This window comes from Limanda limanda, chromosome 4, assembly GCF_963576545.1.
Source record: "Limanda limanda chromosome 4, fLimLim1.1, whole genome shotgun sequence".
Taxonomy (NCBI): domain Eukaryota; kingdom Metazoa; phylum Chordata; class Actinopteri; order Pleuronectiformes; family Pleuronectidae; genus Limanda; species Limanda limanda.
In genome coordinates, this window is record NC_083639.1 from 17038318 (window position 1) to 17058486 (window position 20169).

The 20169-nt window shown below is 41.9% G+C and overlaps 1 protein-coding gene across 1 annotated transcript in view; it reads left to right on the forward strand.

Moving 5' to 3' along the window:
- Positions 1-20089, forward strand: part of dnah1 (dynein, axonemal, heavy chain 1) — a 35882-nt gene extending 15793 nt beyond the window's left edge. The window contains 48 exon segments of the mRNA XM_061069273.1: positions 152-265; positions 355-504; positions 624-710; positions 836-1022; positions 1108-1199; positions 1307-1461; positions 1570-1747; positions 1839-2033; positions 2130-2249; positions 2408-2566; positions 2678-2779; positions 2891-3031; positions 3250-3410; positions 3501-3658; positions 4056-4229; positions 4619-4797; positions 4986-5216; positions 5496-5692; positions 5873-6008; positions 6235-6443; positions 6559-6730; positions 7516-7707; positions 7844-7954; positions 8517-8702; positions 8794-8985; positions 9149-9316; positions 9431-9622; positions 10398-10529; positions 10656-10781; positions 10929-11048; positions 11290-11439; positions 11543-11703; positions 11981-12206; positions 12333-12528; positions 12676-12827; positions 12948-13144; positions 13254-13398; positions 13666-13824; positions 14390-14521; positions 14950-15120; positions 15312-15491; positions 15723-15899; positions 16326-16496; positions 16771-16901; positions 18021-18165; positions 18885-19091; positions 19215-19449; positions 19968-20089. Of these exon segments, the coding sequence (XP_060925256.1) occupies positions 152-265; positions 355-504; positions 624-710; positions 836-1022; positions 1108-1199; positions 1307-1461; positions 1570-1747; positions 1839-2033; positions 2130-2249; positions 2408-2566; positions 2678-2779; positions 2891-3031; positions 3250-3410; positions 3501-3658; positions 4056-4229; positions 4619-4797; positions 4986-5216; positions 5496-5692; positions 5873-6008; positions 6235-6443; positions 6559-6730; positions 7516-7707; positions 7844-7954; positions 8517-8702; positions 8794-8985; positions 9149-9316; positions 9431-9622; positions 10398-10529; positions 10656-10781; positions 10929-11048; positions 11290-11439; positions 11543-11703; positions 11981-12206; positions 12333-12528; positions 12676-12827; positions 12948-13144; positions 13254-13398; positions 13666-13824; positions 14390-14521; positions 14950-15120; positions 15312-15491; positions 15723-15899; positions 16326-16496; positions 16771-16901; positions 18021-18165; positions 18885-19091; positions 19215-19449; positions 19968-20089 (7773 nt within the window).
- Positions 20090-20169: the final 80 nt, after the last annotated feature.

Sequence of the window (20169 nt, forward strand, 5' to 3'; positions counted from 1 at the left end):
ATGGCTGTTACAATGTTTGAATTATATATAATGTTTTTCATTATGTTACTTCAAGCATTATAATAGAAGATACTACTCATCAATGTAGAAATACACTCTGTGAAGAGGCAGGATGTTTCTCTTAATCAATTGTGCAATGTTGTGTTTTTAGGCGGAGACCTTTGACTTTGAGGGGTCAGAGATCAGACTGGTCCCTTCTTGTGCTGTATTCATCACTATGAATCCTGGATATGCTGGCCGTACAGAACTGCCTGACAACCTCAAGGTTTGAAGCGATTATTGAATCTGAAATAACCTTGTAGCACCAGGCACAAGCAGATGGCGTTCAACTAAATGAGATTCCATCTTTCACAGGCCCTGTTTCGTCCCGTGGCCATGATGGTCCCTGACTACGCTATGATAGCTGAGATTTCCTTGTACTCATTTGGCTTCAGTGATGCCAAACTCCTCTCCAAGAAGATCACTGCCACCTTCAAGCTCTCGTCTGAACAGCTCAGCGCTCAGGTGCTTTGAGGATCCAGAGGGAATGAGATTTACAATTAGTGTTGTCTCCAGATACGATTCTCTCTTCCAACGAAATGTGATATAAAGATGTGCTGACTCTCACTCTTGTTTATCTGTAGGATCATTATGATTTTGGTATGAGAGCAGTGAAGACGGTGATTTCAGCAGCTGGAAACCTCAAGAGAGAAAATCCTGACATGGATGAGGTAAAATGCTTGTTTTGTATTTTAAGGAACTATAAGAAAAACATGACATGCTTATTAATTGAAAAAGTACAACGTTCTAATTCATATATTATATTTATATATTTTGCAATCTCACTGTCTCCCAGGAGCTGATCTGCCTGCGGGCCGTTCAAGACGTCAACGTACCCAAGTTTTTACAGGACGACCTGAAGCTCTTCAGCGGTATTGTGTCCGATCTTTTCCCCAACACAAAGCAGGAGCCTATCAACTACGGCATACTTGAGGAATCCATGCGCAACGTATGCATCAAGAAGAACCTCAAAGATGTGGACGGTTTGTGTTTTTAGTGTTTCTTTTCACATATGCATATTGCTGTATGTATAGAATCAGTAGATGACAGTATTTTGATGTTTTGCAGGGTTTATTAATAAGTGCATTCAGTTGTATGAGACCACTGTGGTGAGACATGGCCTGATGTTGGTGGGACCTTCTGGATCCGGTAAAACCAAGGTGAGGTTTTTTACACATTTTTTGTTGTGTTTACAGTTTGAGCGCAAATTACATTTTTGTCATGCTGTGTATATTCCTGCATGTAAGTTTTACTGTTTGTGTTTTAGTGTTACAAGATACTAGGAGAAGCATTAACAGCTTTGAAGGGACAACCCTCTGTGAGTGGTGGGGACTACGAGCTAGTTCAGACATATGTCCTCAATCCCAAATCCATCTCCATGGGACAGCTCTATGGAGAGTTCGACATGCTCACACACGAGTGGTAAGAAATAAATGATTCTACACAAACTACAGAACAAACAAAATGAGACACAGACACTATTGTTATTATGGTATCATTTATCACTTTATCTTTTTCTTCACCCTCTAGGACGGATGGTATCCTATCTTCTCTTATACGTGGCGGTGCATCATCTATGGACAAAGAGAGGAAGTGGTACATGTTCGATGGGCCAGTGGATGCCGTGTGGATCGAGAACATGAACACTGTGCTGGACGACAACAAAAAACTGTGCCTCAGCTCTGGGGAAATCATTAAGCTAACTGATGTAAGGTTTTGTTTTCACACTTGGATTGTCCGTTGATGTGTTGCCTTCTGTCCCTTGTACGTCCAAACGTTTTTGCGTCTTCCTCCTGCAGGTGATGACCATGATGTTTGAGGTGCAGGACTTGGCAGTGGCCTCTCCAGCCACGGTGTCTCGCTGTGGTATGGTCTACCTGGAGCCCAGTATTTTGGGCCTTGTCTCTTTTACATATTGCTGGCTGAACAAGGTGCCTAAGGCCTTGAAGCCTTTCACAGAGCAGCTCAACTCACTGTTCACCAAGTTCCTGCAGGTGAGAGGGAAGACTATAACGATTTTTATCATCATAGATTTTCATTGTATTAACAATCTATCACTGTCAATTTAATTTTTCTGAACTGTTATACAGGATTCCATCACATTTGTCCGCATATCAGTGAAGGAGGTCACAACATCCCTCGACAGTAACCTTGCCTGTAGTCTGCTTAAAATAATGGACTGCTTCTTCAGTCCCTTCAACACTAGAGAGGTGAGTTTTGCTGTGTTAGAATGACCCACAAAAAATAAATATATATGTACAACAAGCCCTGGTAGATGTTTCATTTTGTGTCCTATGCTTAGAGTCTCTTGATCTAGATAGTGTTGTGTTGATTGTGCGTCCCTTATCAATCATTTCTTGTCTTGTAGAATCAAAAGCCACCACCTAAGAAGAAACTGGAGCGTTTGACAGAGGTGATCGAGCCCTGGTTCTTCTTCTCACTGGTGTGGAGTGTAGGTGCCACAGGAGACGCAGCGGGCTACCAGCGCTTCAGTGCCTGGCTCAAGAACAAGATGGCAGACGAGAAGGTCAGACTACAGTCTCTGTTTTAGCATCTTAATGACAAATAATTATCAATTGCTTGATTCTTTTTTAAACAGATGTATATTTTAATTGACGCCGATTTATTTTTCCTTCAGATTAAATTATGTTTTCCAGAGGAGGGCCAAGTACACGACTACAGGCTTGATGATGCAGGGATTAGTCAATTTGAGGATGACGATGAAGAGGAGGAGAGAAAAGTAAAAAGATGATACTTTAACATACATATAATGAAATAACTATAGATGAGACTGTTAATATCCTATTACTAGTATTATACAGTTTTTATTTAACTTGTATATGTACTCTAGGTCCAGTGGGTCAGCTGGATGGAAGACACAAATACAGTTGTGATCACCCCGTCCACAAACTATGCTGACATCATCGTTCCCACACCCGACACAATGAGAATGTCTTTCCTGATGGATATGCTTTTAACCAATATGAAACCTGTGAGTACTTTGAATTTAACATTCTGTCTCCACAAATATTTGATTAAACAAATGGCAAAAAAAATTGAAAATGTTATCACTTCATCTAAATGGTTAATATTTGATATTAATATTTGAAACACTTCAGAATCCGACAATAAATGTTCTATATTTAAATGCTTTCTTTTCCTTGAAGAGGCACCATTTGACTTCATTATTTGTATGTGTTTGTGATGCAGGTGCTGTTTATTGGTCCAACTGGTACAGGAAAGACATTGACCATGTCAGACAAACTTCTGAACAACATGCCTGCTAAATACATCACAAACTTCCTCATGTTCTCTGCGCGCACCTCAGCCAATCAGACTCAAGACTACATCGACAGTAAACTTGACAAAAGGTAGGACTGCTCTAATACACATTGTCCACCTTACAATGCAATAATACACAGTATCTCTGACTCACTATTTAAATGATTCCTGTGTGTCAGGCGGAAAGGGGTGTTTGGGCCTCCTATAGGAAGGCACGGCATCTTCTTCATCGATGATCTCAACATGCCAATGTTGGAAACCTATGGGGCCCAGCCTCCTATTGAGCTGCTGCGGCAATATATCGACCACGGAGGCTGGTATGACAGGAAGCAGATAGGTGAGAACGCTGCAGTACATGTTGTTTTCTGTCATATTAATTTAAATATACATACATATTTTATTTGTTGACCTTTTCATTTCTTACCATGCGTCTGCACCGGCGACAGCCAGTTGCCAGATGCAGTTTTTGTCTTGTCTTTATGTCCATCTGGGACATTTTTGTAAACACATCTGAAAGAAAGAAACAAAGACATTCGGTTAAAACATTCACTTGGACTCACAGATTACATTTCAGTGGTTAATAGTTAAAGGTAACGTGAAACTGTTCTCGATGATGGAGGCAAACAACGGCAGAACAACAATTCTAGTTGTACCAATTGCACAATATTTTGATCGGTTTAATCGGTTTTGTTGTTTTGTTTTTTTTGTGTGATTATCCTGTCGTCACTCCACAGGTACTTTCAAGCACTTGGTGGACATCAATTTTGCATGTGCCATGGGGCCTCCAGGTGGAGGCCGTAATCCCATCACCGAGCGCTTCACACGCCACTTCAATTTCCTGTCCTTCACTGAAATGGAGGATACCAGCAAGAAGAGAATTTTCTCCACCATCTTAGGCAGTTGGATGGGTGAGTCAGTGCTGATATTGTGTTATAATTGAAGGCCATGTTAATGGCAAGCCAGTTTCTAACTGAGTTTAAATTTTCTTTCAGGTGGAAAGATGAGTAAGAAGGAACCAGGCAGTAAGTCAAGGAGACAGTGAGAGGAAGCAGACAAGGAGCACAAATCATATAAAATGTCATTTAATAGTTTTGACTTAACTTTTAAGTATAAAAATACACATGGTTTAAATGCTTTTCATTTTATTTATACAGCACATATCTCAAACACATAAAAAAAAAGTTTTTCTGATAAAGCATCATCTAAAAGTAAATAGATCTAGTTAATAGATTTTCTGAATTAAATGTCATGTTTTATTGTTTTCCCTTCTTTCTTTTGTCCTGCTCTTTTTCATCAGGACCTGTGCCAGAAATTCAGCCGCTCAATGAGCTTCTGGTAGACGCCACAATCCGAGTCTATGCTACCATTACCTCTGAGCTTCTCCCAACTCCATCCAAGTCCCATTACACCTTCAACCTGAGGGACCTGTCCAAGGTCTTCCAGGGCATCCTCATGGCTGAGGCTGGCATGATAGAGGTAGCCAGAACCAACACAATCACATTTCTCTGAAGTAATCACATTACTATAGATTGTACTAATGTCTTTCTCAGGTTTAGTCACTTGAGCCATATTAGAAATAACTTGTATGATGATTGTACATCCTGACAGTAGATGCATCAGTATTCCTCCTTTATCTAAGCGTAGCATTACTTTGGTGTTTTTAGGGCAAGTTGCAGCTGCTTCAGTTGTGGTACCACGAAAGCTGCCGCGTTTTCCAAGACCGCCTTGTGTCTGTTGAGGACAGGGACTGGTTCAACAGACTCCTCAAGGATCGTATTGAGGAGTTTGACTGCAGCTTTGAGGAGGTTTTTTCTGGTCAGCAAGTTCTGTATGGGGATTTCATGATCCCTGGAGCTGACACCAAAGTCTACACACGTATAGAAGACAAGGAAAAGGTGAGTGGACCCACGGCGTGTGTTGGAAAATTGCTTAGCTTTAGCCTCTGTAAACAGTTGCATGCATAAAACATTGACGACTGTTTTTTTTTATTTCCCTGTAAACAAAAAATGGATGAAATTCTTATATTTATTCAATTCACTCAATTCAGATTCTGATTAATTTATATTTTGTGTAATATAATGGCATCCTTCTCTCTGTTGATTATGTGACTGCCCAATCATTCAGTTTCTGTAATAACTGCTTATCCTCTGCATTAAATGTGTTTTATTATCTAGTTGGCAAAGGTGATGGAGGAATACATGGAAGACTACAACCAGATCAGCACCACCAAGATGAAGCTGGTGCTCTTCATGGACGCCATTGAGCATGTATGCCGTATCGCCCGCATCTTGCGCCAGCCCATGGGCAATGCCCTGTTGCTGGGAGTGGGTGGCAGTGGGCGCCAGTCACTCACTAAACTTGCGTCACATATGTAAGATGGCCACACACAAAAGTTTGAATGAATCCAAATCCAGTTTCTCAAGCTATTTTGATATGTTAAAGGATCAAACTGAGATTTTCAGTTTTTATTACCTAAAAAAAGGAAAAACAACAATATGGGCATTTAATGATCTTGTGGTCCCGTCTTCACAGTGTGTTTGTTTATTTCCAGGTCCGAATATGATTGTTTCCAGATAGAGCTCGCCAAGAACTACGGCCAAACAGAGTGGAGGGAAGATATTAAAAGCATCATGTTGAAAGCTGGTCTTCAGGACCAGCAGATCACCTTCCTCTTTGTAGACACACAGGTACCAACTGACCAACTACCACCTGATACCAACAGTATTATTTACCATACACCAAACTGATTGTATTTTGTGTGTGTGGGGGGGGGATCCTGTTGTACTGTTCAACTTATTTTGAATAAATATGAATTAAAGCTAAAACAATGTAGATCTCAATAAAACCTATCACTGAGTACGTGTCACACAAGGCACCATTTTACTGATTCTTACCTCTGTGTTAATCTACCAGATTAAGAGTGAGTCGTTCCTGGAGGATATCAACAACATTTTGAACTCGGGGGATGTTCCCAACCTGTATGCATCAGACGAGCAGGAGCGTATCCTAGCAGCAATGAAGCCAGTGGTGTTAGACCTGGGGCAGCAGCCAACTAAAGCCAACCTCATGGCTGCCTACATCAAGAGGGTCCGCAGCAACATCCACATTGTGCTCGCAATGAGGTTAGTAACTTTGAAAATGAAAACAATTGGACTAGGTTTCTCCTCCATCTCTGTTTTACTCTTCTTCCACTCCTTAACCTATTGCTTACAATTCTCTCCATTCCTTCTCCTGCAGTCCCATCGGTGAGGTGTTTCGTTCGAGGCTGAGGCAGTTTCCCTCACTGGTGACATGTTGCACCATAGATTGGTTCAGTGCCTGGCCAGAGGAGGCTCTGCGGGCTGTGGCCACGTCATTCCTCAATGATCTGCCCGAGCTGGAAGCCAGCCCCACCGCCATGAACGGACTGGTAAGGAGGCCGTTTGTATGTGTGTGTGTGTGAGTGCATGCATTTGTGCATGCGTGCATGTGTGAGTTTCTTTGGTACGAAGGTTTTAAAATAACATTGCCAAAATAAGGAAGTACTGTATGTTAACAAAGATCTAAACAAGAGGCTAAATGTGAGATAATGTTGAACCTCGGTATAAACACTTTGAGACAGGCTCATTATGGTTTTGATTTGTTTCTGTGTTTCATTTTTTACTATAAAAAATGTAGATCTTAACGTCACTACTGCCAACAGGATTTTACATGTAGTAACTAATCAAACATGCAGTTGAATGAATGTAGGGTGATTTAATAAAAGGCTGTGAACCCTGATTCCTCGCCGGTTGACAGTCCACTGAAAGATAAACATTTGATGAAGACCACATGTGATGTTGATACATTTTTCATTGAAGTTGTAAGTCTAGAGTGGCCACAAGAAAAAGGATTGGTTATATAAATAATTTGTGAGTAGAGAAAAGGGTTTCAACATAAGAGAGGGAAAATATATTGTTCGGAAATGAATTTGCCTCATAGTGTAACTGATGATAGACCAAGGTAGCCTCTGCTTAACATTCATCTGAATATGAAGATGAAGGAAGATGAAACGTATTGACTGCACTCTGATGCAACACTAACAGCACATATCACAGCAACAATGATGAATTATCCTAATCAAACAACTTTTTTAAGTTTCTGCAACTTTATTTTTACCTGTGGTGTAAATAACAGAAAAACTGAATCAAAAACTATTTTGATTCTCTTCTCCAGACAATGATGTGTGTAAAGATCCACCAGATGGTGGCCATGAAGTGTCAACAGTACCTGGCTGAGCTTTCACGCTACAACTATGTCACACCCAAGAGCTACCTGGAACTGCTCCGAATCTTCTCAAATCTAACCGGACGCAAGAAGCAGGAACTGTGCGGCGCTCGTAACCGCATGAAGACCGGTCTGGACAAGGTAAGGCCCTTGCAAAAAAAAACAAAAACAGAACAATGAATCTAATTTGTTTTGTTTTTGATGGTTCTAATCTCTTCAGTGAGATGGTTGTTTTAATAGTACTCTTTTCTGACAATGATTCTCTGTGGTCCTGTAGCTCCTGCGCACAGCAGAGGATGTGAGCAAAATGCAGGAGGAACTGGAGGTGATGAGGCCTCTTTTGGAGGAGGCCACTAGGGAAACTGAAGCCACCATGGAGACCATAAAAGTAAGAAAATAGTTACAGGGTTGGAAGCAAATGAGCAACACACAAAATACATACCTTTTTCATGCATTCTCCTGGCACTGATGACACTTATATATTGCGGTGGTTACTAAACTTAAGGATTCCCTGGAGGATCACAAAACACCAACATAGGGGTCAGCTGGTGATTTCCAGAAATGGAATATATATATATATATATTTTTGTATCATTTTTAAGCCATAATTATGACAAAAGATTATAAATGTAGTCAAATATAAAATGATATGTCCCCACATGATCTCTAAGGTGATTAAGACAGATTAGTGACCACGCTTACAGAAAGTTAGACTTGACTTTTTTTTTTAACTAGCTCAAATCAATGTGCTTCAACCACTTCTGGGTTAAGGCGCGTCACATGTCTCTGATGGTCATTTTGGGGGGTTGGTGTCTAAACGGTCTGGGTGCTGCTGACATATTCATCCCTCTGTACATATACAAATGTTCAGGTTTTCTTGATAATCCTAACCTAACTGTATAACCCGTGCATTTTGTGTGTCCTTTGTGTTTGTCATTTTCTGTGGACAGAAAGACACAGTGGTTGCAGAGGAGACCCGGGAGTCGGTGCAGGCCGAGGAAGCAAAAGCGTCAGCGAAAGCTCGTATTGCCGGCGCCATCGCAGCAGATGCTAAGAAAAATTTGGACGAGGCTCTGCCAGCTCTGGATTCTGCTCTCACCAGCCTCAAGTCACTCAATAAGACTGATGTTGCTGAGGTCAGAGATTTTGATAATGAATGATGATAGATAATCTCCAAATACCACCGCACTGATTTTAATGATTCTTGGGACTACATCTTTTCCATAGGTACGAGGATTGCAGCGACCTCCCAACGGGGTGAGGCTGGTTATGGAAGCGTTGTGCATTATGAAGGGCATCAAACCTAAAAAGGTACCTGGAGAGAAGCCTGGCACCAAGATCGACGACTACTGGGAGGTTGGAAAAAGTCTATTACAGGACCCTGGCAAGTTTCTGGAAAGTCTGTTCAAGTATGATAAGGTAAGGCACATGGATTTACTGCTGTCACTGTGTATATGTTAACAGAGTCTCTACAGAACAGGATTATTGCCTCATTCAGATTTTATTGTAGACTTTATAGCTCTCTATGTCCCAGGTGTTGACACTGATGTGACGCTTCCTGTCTCTCTAATCATTTCTGCAGGACAACATCCCAGATGCTGTGATCACTTTAGTCCAGCCCTACATGGATAATGACGATTTCCAGCCAGCCGCAATTGCCAAGGTTTCCAAGGCCTGTACGTCCATTTGCCAGTGGGTGCGAGCCATGCATGTATATCACTTTGTGTCCAAGGCTGTGGAACCAAAAAGGGTAAAAAGTTATTGTTGAGCCGTCACCTTATTTGTGACACTAATATATTTAAATTCATGTTACTTCACTTAAAGAGTGTGATCTAAACATCGAACATGTTTGATGTTTGTACAGCTAGCTCTCAAGGGGGCCCAGGACGACTTAGCGGAAACCCAGATAATCCTGGATGATGCCAATGCAAAGTTGGCCGAGGTGGAGGGCGGTATCGCCACTTTACAGGCCACGTACCAGAAATGTCTGGCCAAGAAAGACGAGCTGGACAACAAGTATCAACTGTGTGAGGCCCGTCTCGTCCGAGCAGACAAGGTCAGAAGGAGGGATAAGATAAGATAAGATAAGACAAAAGGTCCTAGTTTAGCGTTACAGCAGCTCAGGAAGGAGAGCAGAAGGGTGGTAGACCAAAGTTTGAAATATCAGTACCCTAAACCAGTGAGCTTGAACGTAATAAATGTTCAAAAACCAATCATTTAAGTCATGATTGTAGTAGATACAATGTATTTGTTTCTATTTATGATAAATATAACCAAATATAACATTTAGATATGAATATATAATATAACTAAAATTTAACACAGTACGCTCAACATGTATACAATTTTTTCATCAAGATCCATAAATTATTCTCTGAGGAATAAAGGGATATTTTGAAAAGCATCTTACTATTTTACAATGTTGGAAAAAGTGAAGGAATAAAATCCTGGATCTTCCCACTGACCTGGACAAAAAAAAATGTCTGACCCATTCCACATCCTTCCACCACATTTTGTGGATATCTGTCCAGTAGTTTTCGTGTAATCTTGCTTAAAAACAGACAAGCCAAACATTAAAAAATGGACAGGAGTGACAGCTTTGTGGCGGGGTTGGATATACAGTAATATGGACCTCACATAAGAAATTATTTTATACTGTAGTAGAAAGCAAATACAGAAATTCACGTTCTCTAACAAGAAGAATTTGCTCTTAAAACACAAAGACATGTAAAGTGCTAAACAATAACGAATAGTGTTCTTATATCAAGATATTTCAATATATTTGCTGTTGTTTTAATATTCATAGTGGCTACATGCATGTTTTCCTGCAGCTTATTGGAGGACTGGCAGATGAAAAAGTGCGCTGGAAGGAAACGGTGCAACATCTGAATTACATGGTTGAAAATGTCGCGGGCGACGTGCTTCTATCTGCAGGATACATAGCGTACCTGGGACCCTTCACTGTAAGTCGGTCGTGACTCAAGACGTTTTCACAAACACAACTTTTTAACATAACTCTAATACTTCTGAACAATCAGTTCAGCATGTTTGCGTAATTTGCTTCAATGTTCATTGTTTTTTATGTTTAGGGAGAATACAGAGCAGCCATGGCAGATGAGTGGCTGCATTGCTTCAAAGAACTAGGAGTTCCACACACTGAGGAACCCAACCTGATCAGCACTCTAGCAGATCCAGTCAAGATCCGCTCCTGGCAGGTCAGATCCAACCTGTCGTCAGCTGACCTTCAGGGTCAAGTCCTATTAAGACATCGTCATTGTTAATTATCAAACCAACCAACTGCCTTATTTTTCGTAGTCATTGACTTACATATCCATTGTATTTTGTCTTTTCTGTGAGCGTAGATATCGGGTTTGCCTAAGGATAACCTCTCAGTGGAGAACGGTGTGATCACTCAGTACTCTCTACGCTGGGCTCTGTTCATTGATCCTCAGGGACAAGCCAACACGTGGATCAAAAACATGGTGAGGGTGTCAATGAGACAAAAGACCAAACAATAGCCAATACCAAGATTTTTATATTTTTCTCCACATCACATGTAGAGTTAACATTGTAATTGTTGACTAGTACCAATATTATAGATGCTGATATAATAGAGGTTCTATTACAGTTAAGTCTCACTTGCAACTTCTTCAAAAGCTTGTCACTATCTGCAGTTGTATGTGATTCACTGCTCATCCGTACCTGCTTCCTGTTATTACCTAGGAGCGTGACAATGGGTTAGAGGTCATAAAGCTCAGTGATCGGGATTTCCTACGCAGTCTTGAAAACACAATTCGCTTTGGTAAACCCTGCCTTCTGGAGAACATAGGAGAGGAACTGGACCCTGCTCTCGATCCTGTACTGTTGCAACAGGTATGCATACACAAATCTGTTACAAATGATAAGAGCTTGTATGCTAGTGTTGCCCGATTATCCACCAGACATGGGTGTGCTTAACTTTCATTTTGGCTCTCAGACGTTTAAGCAGCAAGGCAGCTTGATGCTGAAACTGGGAGATTCAGTCGTCCCTTACCATGAAGACTTCAGGATGTACATCACCACTAAGCTGCCAAACCCACACTACTCTCCTGAGGTCTCTACCTTAGTCACCCTCATCAACTTCACCCTGTCACCCAGGTAACACAAAACTGTTTTACACAACTTTGCCCTAGAACCAGATGTGTAGATAACAGACGTATAAAGCATGTACACAGAACTGTACTAGATATGATTCAATATTTAGTTTTTTAATATATCTTCAATGTACAACTGGAGACTGAGAGGTAGGCATGCACTAGTTAGTATTTTATCAATGGTAATGTAAGTTAATTTTACTGACAGTATATCTGAAAAACCACACACTCTCAGTCTGACTGTAAGTGTTAATGTAAAAGGGTGTTCTGTGTGTATTCAGTGGTCTAGAGGACCAGTTGCTGGGCCAGGTCGTGGCTGAGGAGCGTCCAGACCTGGAGGAGGCTAAAAACCAGCTCATCGTCAGCAACGCTAAGATGAAACAGGAGCTGAAAGAAATTGAGGATGAGATCCTGCACCGGCTCAGCTCCACAGAGGGAAACCCTGTGGACAACGAGGAGCTCATCCAAGTGCTGGAGGCTTCCAAGATCAAGGCTGGAGAAATCCAGGTCAGACAGTCCAGAGCGTTTTTTCTTCTCATTGACAACTCCTTGTAAAACCTCATATATGATTCTTCAAGTGAACGCATAACCTACCATTAATTTTCTACTAACACAAGCTGATTTTACCGGCAGGCAAAAGTGAGGGCAGCAGAAAAGACAGAAGTGGACATTGATGCCACCCGTCTGGAGTATGTTCCCGTGGCTGTGCGCTCGCAGATCCTCTTCTTCTGTGTGTCAGACCTGTCCAGTGTTGACCCCATGTACCAGTACTCTCTGGAGTGGTTCCTTGGCATCTTCATGACAAGCATTGGCAACTCTGAGAAAGCAGGTAGAAATAAATCACACAGTAAATTATGCTCTCTCTGGTTGCATACTGAGGATTGTGCCGGTGCAGACATAAAAAACTTGACACTAATTTCATGACACCGAAACTAGATTTTGCTAACGACTCTTTCCTGAACTTTTCTCCGCACAGACACAGTGACGATGAGAATTGTCAACATCAACGAGTTTTTCACCTTCAGCCTGTACAGCAACGTGTGTCGCAGTTTGTTTGAGAAGCACAAACTGATGTTTGCCTTCCTCCTGTGCACTCGCATCATGATGAATGAAAACAAAATCAACATGGTGAGCCACAGAGGAGTTTGTAGCTTCTTACTGTCTGTTTGCTTGTCTCCTTCAAATTCTCGAACTTATTCAGATACACAAGTCGAGTTAACTCTTGTGCGCTTAATGAATCTGTGTCAGGCTGAGTGGCGCTACCTGCTGTCTGGAGGGATGCCTGTGCAAGAGCTGTCCAACCCAGCGGTGAGCTGGCTGTCGGAGCGCGCCTGGCTGGACATCCTGAGCCTCAGCGCTCTGGACAGCTTCAGCAAACTCGCAGACACCTTTCCCGATCATCTGCAGGGCTTCAGGAGGATTTTTGACAGCAGCCAGCCTCACAGGCAAGCATTTAATAACCTCTTTGTTCACAAAAACACACTTCCCCTTCATTTATATTGTGCTGAAGCTGCCACAGCCCATTTAACAAGGTGTGGTTATGTTTGCCTACAGAGAGGCGCTCCCAGAGGTGTGGGACAAGGGGCTGGACTCTTTCCAGAAGCTGCTGATCCTACGCTGCTTGAGGTCGGATCGCCTCATTCAAGGCCTGCAGGACTTTGTCGCAGCTCAGTTGGGACAGCGCTTCATAGAAGCTCAGGTCGGGAAGCTGCCCTCCTGTTCTCCCTTTTTGCCTTTATGCTCATGTTAAAAACAATATTTATGTAGTGACACAGAGATATTCTTATCGCTGTGATTTAAAAGTGTGGAAACATTAATGCAGTACTTACTGCTCCATTTGTTTTGGCTGGGCCAGCAGCAGTGCAAACAATATTTAATGTTTGCAGTATAAAATTAACTTTTGCTCTCTTGTATGTGGCAGCAGTATTTAAGGCTTATTAGTCCTTCTCTCCCTGTCTCTCCACAGACGTCAGACCTGTCTGTGGTGTTCAAAGAGTCGTCCACCCTCACTCCACTCATCTTTGTCCTCTCCCCTGGCACTGATCCCGCTGCCGACCTCTACAAGTTTGCTGAACTCATGCAGTTCTCCAAGAAACTGAGTGCCATCTCTCTGGGCCAGGGCCAGGTCAGATTCTCTCTCTGTACACTTTCTCTGACCCCAGGGATATAGCCACTATAAATAACTTTCTCACAGAACCAGGCCATTGAAATGTGTCTTGTTAATAATGGCCACCTAAATGCTAATTGTTTTCTCTACTTCTGACAGAAGGCTGGGGCAATGTGTTATACTACTGTGACATATGCTAAAATCCCAAATGCAGCAATTGACCTCACAAAACAACGATATGACATCATGTGTAGGGTTTAGGATAAATACAGGCTCATTGTAACCAGCCGAACATTCTCCCAGCAATATACTCTCCCTGTGTCTAGTATAGGTATTAGCATCTGTTTATCACATTAGTTGTAATTATGTGAGTTAGAATTCTGGAGAGTCCTAAACTGTTGCAACATCCTGTCCTCAGTTTCTGTCTTCATTGAACTGAGAGCCCTGACGCCTTCCTGAAAGTTTCCTGTAATTGTGCTCCCTTGTCGATTTTTGGGAAATGTAAATGTTTGAAACAAGCTGACTGCTTTGTTGTTGTTGACTCCACATCTGCCCTTCCTCTGCTGCTGAATGTGTGATGCAGGGACCCTGGGCTGAGATTATGATGCACGCTGCCATGGAAAGAGGTCACTGGGTCTTTTTCCAGAACTGTCACCTGGCACCCAGCTGGATGCCGGGGCTGGATAAACTCATCGAAAACATCAACCCGCTAAAGGTCAGAAAATAAGCACACACACAAAAGAGCATGGGCATACACATACAAACACAAAAACACAGACTCAGTGTGGTGACTTATACTGAACCGTGTACCTACCAATTAGATGGTTTCAATTTCCTCCTTCGCATCACATTTTTCAGTCCGAATCAAAGAGAAAACTTACTGAGCCCAATTAACCCAAACCCACCAGGCATTGTGTTTTTTGTTTCTGAACCCAAACCGATGTCATCGATGTAAGCTGCTGTTTGTAGTGTTTCTTATTTTACCCAATTGCGGATATGTGCAGTGTATAAACTCAGCTCAGCCAACATGACCCGAATTGAACCAGAATATCTTTTCAAAGTTTTTTCCGAACCCCAGTCCAAAGGGGCTCGGGTCAGTAATCCACACTCTAATGAACATCAAATGTCCAATCTTCTCCGTAGGTGCACAAGGACTTCCGTCTGTGGCTCACAAGTCTTCCCAGCAACAAGTTCCCAGTGTCCATTCTCCAAAATGGTTCCAAGATGACCATCGAGCCTCCCAAAGGCATCAAGGCCAACCTACAGAAAACCTACCTTAGGCTAACTAATGACTTTTTCACCAATTCCACCAAGGTCTGTCTCTCCCCCACTCACCCTTCCATCTCCTTATCATTTACTTTTAAATAGAAAATCTGCCTCTTGATCAGTTTCGATTTCTACTACTGTAGCGTCTTGTTGTGTAATACAATTGAATGATCCTTTCCTTTGAAGAGCAGAGTTATTTCCATCTTAATCCTCTCCTTTCTTCTCATTCTATTCCTCAGTTAACAAGCTTCAGGTCTTTGCTCCTGTCTCTGTGTCTGTTCCATGGAATTGCTATAGAGCGCAGGAAGTTTGGCTCTTTGGGCTTCAACATTCCCTACGATTTCACAGACGGAGACTTGAAAATCTGCATGAGCCAACTCAAAATGTTCCTGGACGAGTACCAGGACATCCCATACAAGGTGGGGGAGAGAAAGCTGGTTTCTATGTTCAACTACTTGTTCAGCATATTTGTTTTAAAGCCAACAGTTTAAATTGTATGTGCTACTGTGGTTTTTTTTCTACATTATAAGATCATTATAAGATATAAGCTTAGAGATTAAATAAACAGGGCTTTTGATAAGAAACAATTTTTTCACTCAGATAATGTGTGATCGTCTCTCTGCCCCCCCTCCTGTGCTTCACTCGACCAGGTGCTGAAATACACTGCAGGCGAGATCAATTACGGCGGCCGTGTGACAGATGATTGGGACAGACGATGCCTGCTCAGTGTGTTGGAGGATTTCTATTGCCCTGCTGTTCTCCGTGATAATCATGCCTACTCCTCGTCTGGAGTCTACAAGCAGATAGACACAGGTCTGGATATCAAGGTAAGCCATCGGAATGTAGACAGCATTCAAGAAGTCAGGATAAGATCAGTGTATTGACCTTTGACTACATCTGTTGGTATACAAACCTCATGTGATACAAGGCATTCGTCAATGACACATGATATGAGCTAAAACATACTATTACGATTTCCATCAAAAGAAACTGTTACTTATGCCCTGTTTATATTTCTGTTTAACACAAAAAAAGACAAATTAAAAAAAAAAAAAATTGTAGGAGTTTTAGATTAGATTAGTCTTAGTTTCTTCATTTTTTCTTTGAGGATTTCACAATAACTAAAAAAACTTTCTCTCTATTCCTGCTGCTGCTCACAAAACATGGAAATGTAAGATGTGAAGACGTGGCTGTCAAACTAAATGATGTCTAATTGTTGTCAGCGAGTGACCTGACCTGTTTTCTGATTCCAGGGTTATTTGGAATACTTTCGTGGTTTGCCCATCAATGACACGCCTGAGATCTTTGGTCTCCATGACAACGCAAACATCAGTTTTGCCCAGAATGAGACCTTCGCCCTGCTGGGGGCCATAGTCCGTCTGCAGCCACGAGCTGTGTCTGCTGGGGGGAAAACTCCAGAGGAGGTGCGGATATTGATTGATTTATTTCCTTTGCTCTTTTGTTTCTGTCTCTATCAATGCTCATATTATCAGTTTGTCTAGTGTAATCATTAAATACCTAGTTACCAGATACTTTTACCATTATTTACATTATTAGCTGAATACACAGACCGATACCTGTGGAGTAGCCTGTCGGGCATAAAGTTGCTATGAGTATAGATGTAATTGCAACAATCTCCCTCGAGGCCTTGACTGTTGGCTGAGACTTGTGTTTCATTCATGATTTCTGGTACCGCAGATAGTGAAGGAGATGGTGGCGGGCATCGCTGAAAAGATCCCTCCGCCTTTCCCCATCCGTGAAGTGATGGAAAAATACCCGGTCCTCTATGAAGAGTCCATGAACACAGTGCTTGTCCAGGAGGTCATCAGGTAACTTACATAGGGATCACACAGCAAACCACACTGCATGTCTCCTTATATCACTCTGCTCGGTAGCTGCTCAAGTAAAATATTCCTACAGTGACAAAGTAGATTAAAACTGATCTTACACTTAGACGCAGGACAAGAAAATATGGATTTTCCGCAGCAACAGTGGTAAGGACAACAGTTCCCTTGACCCATTACTTTAAGATATCATCAAACTTCGTCTTTTGTTACTGTTTGATAGAGAGACCCCCATCAGCCTAAGATACAAAATGTACGTTTAAATTCCGATAATGACTGTTTATGGTACACATATATTATCATGACAGTAACAAGCCATACTGGGATCTGGTAAGTGGATTCCATGCACACATTTGAAATATTTTGATAAATAGCTCATAGCATGAGGACACATCTGGGATTCTTTGAGATCAGAGAACTGTGCTTCACTGAAAGCCTCTTCGACAATGTTCAGTTTAGTGTGAGGTCAAGTAGCCAGAATAGATCTGTGATTCTGCCAGTGTAAATGTACTATTATTTCACTTCTCAGGTTAAGGAAATAACAATTAAACGTGAAACTAGTTGCGTAATCTCTTTATTTGAGACAAGTCGAAGCTGAAATTGCAGGCTTTAAAAGTCTCAGCTCCTTACCCTAATTACATGTCTATGTTATCACACCGTAATAACAGCTTTTTCATTTCTGTGTGTGTGTGTTTGTGCACGTGCTTGTGTGTGTGTGTGTGTGTGTGTGTGTGTGTGTGTGTGTGTGTGTGTGTGTGTGTGTGTGTGTGTGTGTGTGTGTGTGTGTGTGTGTGTGTGTGTCTGTCTGCAACTCGTGTGAATTGAGTTTGGGATGACAGAAATCTCTGAAACTATTTTCTAAGTTATCTTTTCTTTGGTGGCCTGTGAACGATCACATTGCCAGGGTCTATTAAATTTCACTATTATGAACCCATTTGGCCACTAATAACTTCATAAAAATTTCAATTTAAATATTTCTTAATCCTGCTAATTCACAAAAAAACCAACAAACCAACAAATGGACGGGAGTGAAAACCACCTTGGCAGAGGCAACAATCTGATATCAGGTCAGTTTAAACCATGTGTTTGTTTTGTGTTTCTCAGATACAACAAACTGCTGGAGGTCATCGGTCAGAGTCTTGGGGACATTGTGAAGGCTCTGAAGGGTTTAGTGGTGATGTCATCAGAACTGGAGTTAATGTCCGGCAGCCTGTTCAACAACACCGTGCCTGGCATGTGGACGGCCAAGGTAAGACAATCTCACTTCCATTATTCTTCTTCTGACCTCTCCTATCGCTACCATATGACAAAACAGTCATATGGTAAAGGTTCATTAATAGAAAATTCATCAAAAAAGGTTAATATCTACACGTTCTCCTCTGATTTAAAATGCTGGTTGGAATATTGTATTTAGTAACAATTTCCTTCACATATATGTATCTCTAGCATTAGGGTCACTTCAAGGGGAAAAATAGATTTTAGGAATAAAGTCATAATATTGTGAGAACAAAGTAGTATTCTAAGGGGTTTGTTAGTTTCCCAAAAAACAATGTATTGATTGGTATTTAAGATTTTCGATCCAGAAGGAGTGGAACTGATCACGGGTTCTTCCTGCTGCTTATTTCCTCTTTAAATTCCAACTTTATTCTCATATTAGAGCTTTTTCTCATTAATTTACTACAACTTCAACTTTATTCTTTTAAATGTATCTTTTTCTTCTCAATTCAGACTTTATCTCATATTATTGTAATCTTATTTCAGAAATCTCTGAATATTTATCTCTTCAATATGTTATATTCCATCGTACCGTTGACAGTGTGGCTCTTCCTGCTATTTTTAAAGAGCAGCCCTGACTCAAACTGATATTCTGAAATCCTGCCAAATCTTACAAAGACATCACATCCATTGTCTAGTGCTCTAATAATTTTAGGTTCCTCTTTGATTGGCTGTGTATCTCCGTCCCTCCAGGCCTACCCCTCTCTGAAGCCTCTGGCCTCTTGGGTGTCAGACCTGCTTCAGAGGATCGCCTTCATCGGGACGTGGATCTCTGATGGCATTCCACCTGTCTTCTGGATTAGTGGCTTTTTTTTCCCTCAGGCTTTTCTCACCGGAGCCCTCCAGAATTACGCCCGCCGCTGCGGCGCCTCCATCGACACAATTGGTTTTGATTTTGAGGTCAGACATAAGGCTGTGTGTCTGGCAGTATGAGTTACTGCCAATACTTGTATTTCACAGTGAAAATATACTAACTTATATTAAGCATAAGGCAACAACACAGTGTAATCCCTCTGCCCACAGGTCATAAAGCAGTCAGAGTCAGAGATAACAGAGAAACCATCTGCTGGCTGCTACATCCACGGTCTTTTCCTGGACGGCGCCCGCTGGGACCATGATGCATGTCAGCTCACAGAGTCCAGGGCCAAGGAGCTCCACACAAAAATGGTCGTCATCTGGATGAAGCCCAAACCCAACCGCAAACCCCCGACCTCCGGGGTCTACATCTGTCCCATCTACAAGACGCTGACACGTGCCGGTCAGTACGCAAATCTGTAAAGATTCTCAGTCATTAAGGTCATGGTATCTTCATGAGTAGCACAAGTGTAGAGGAAACTAACAACACAAGCAAGTCCATTTGCCTATGTACACGAGTAAAACTCTAGAAGAAGTCTATGCATCGCAGCAAGCCTGCATTCATCTATATTACAACAAGCTTAGTTTAAAAAAAAGCAAACGTTAGTTTCCACCCATGTCTGTGGATCTGCTGCTCAGGTTAGGAACTCTGTCGGTGTGGTTCTGTGTTTGTGTCCACTCGCTGGAGTGTTTGTGTGCATCTCCTTTTGGTGGTTTTATTACTCACCCAAAAATAGACTCCGGTTAGTATCCCGTTTCACGAAGCGTCTGAAAATGCAGCACTGTATTTTCCACTCGCAGCACACAGCCAACACCTTGTGCTGGCACGTGAGAAACACTTAAGACGGCACAGGCAAGGAAAAGTACAAACTGCTTTCCACCCTTCTTTATGTCACTGAACTGCTCTGTGTGCTTTCGTAGGGACACTCTCCACCACCGGCCATTCCACCAACTACGTGATCTCAGTGGAGCTGCCTACAGATCAGACTCAGGGACACTGGATCAAACGGGGAGTCGCCCTCATATGTGCACTGGACTACTGAACACAAACACACACACACACAAACACAAACGCAGATGCTCTCTTTATGTTAACAACTCTTTTGTTTGTGTAATAAACAGT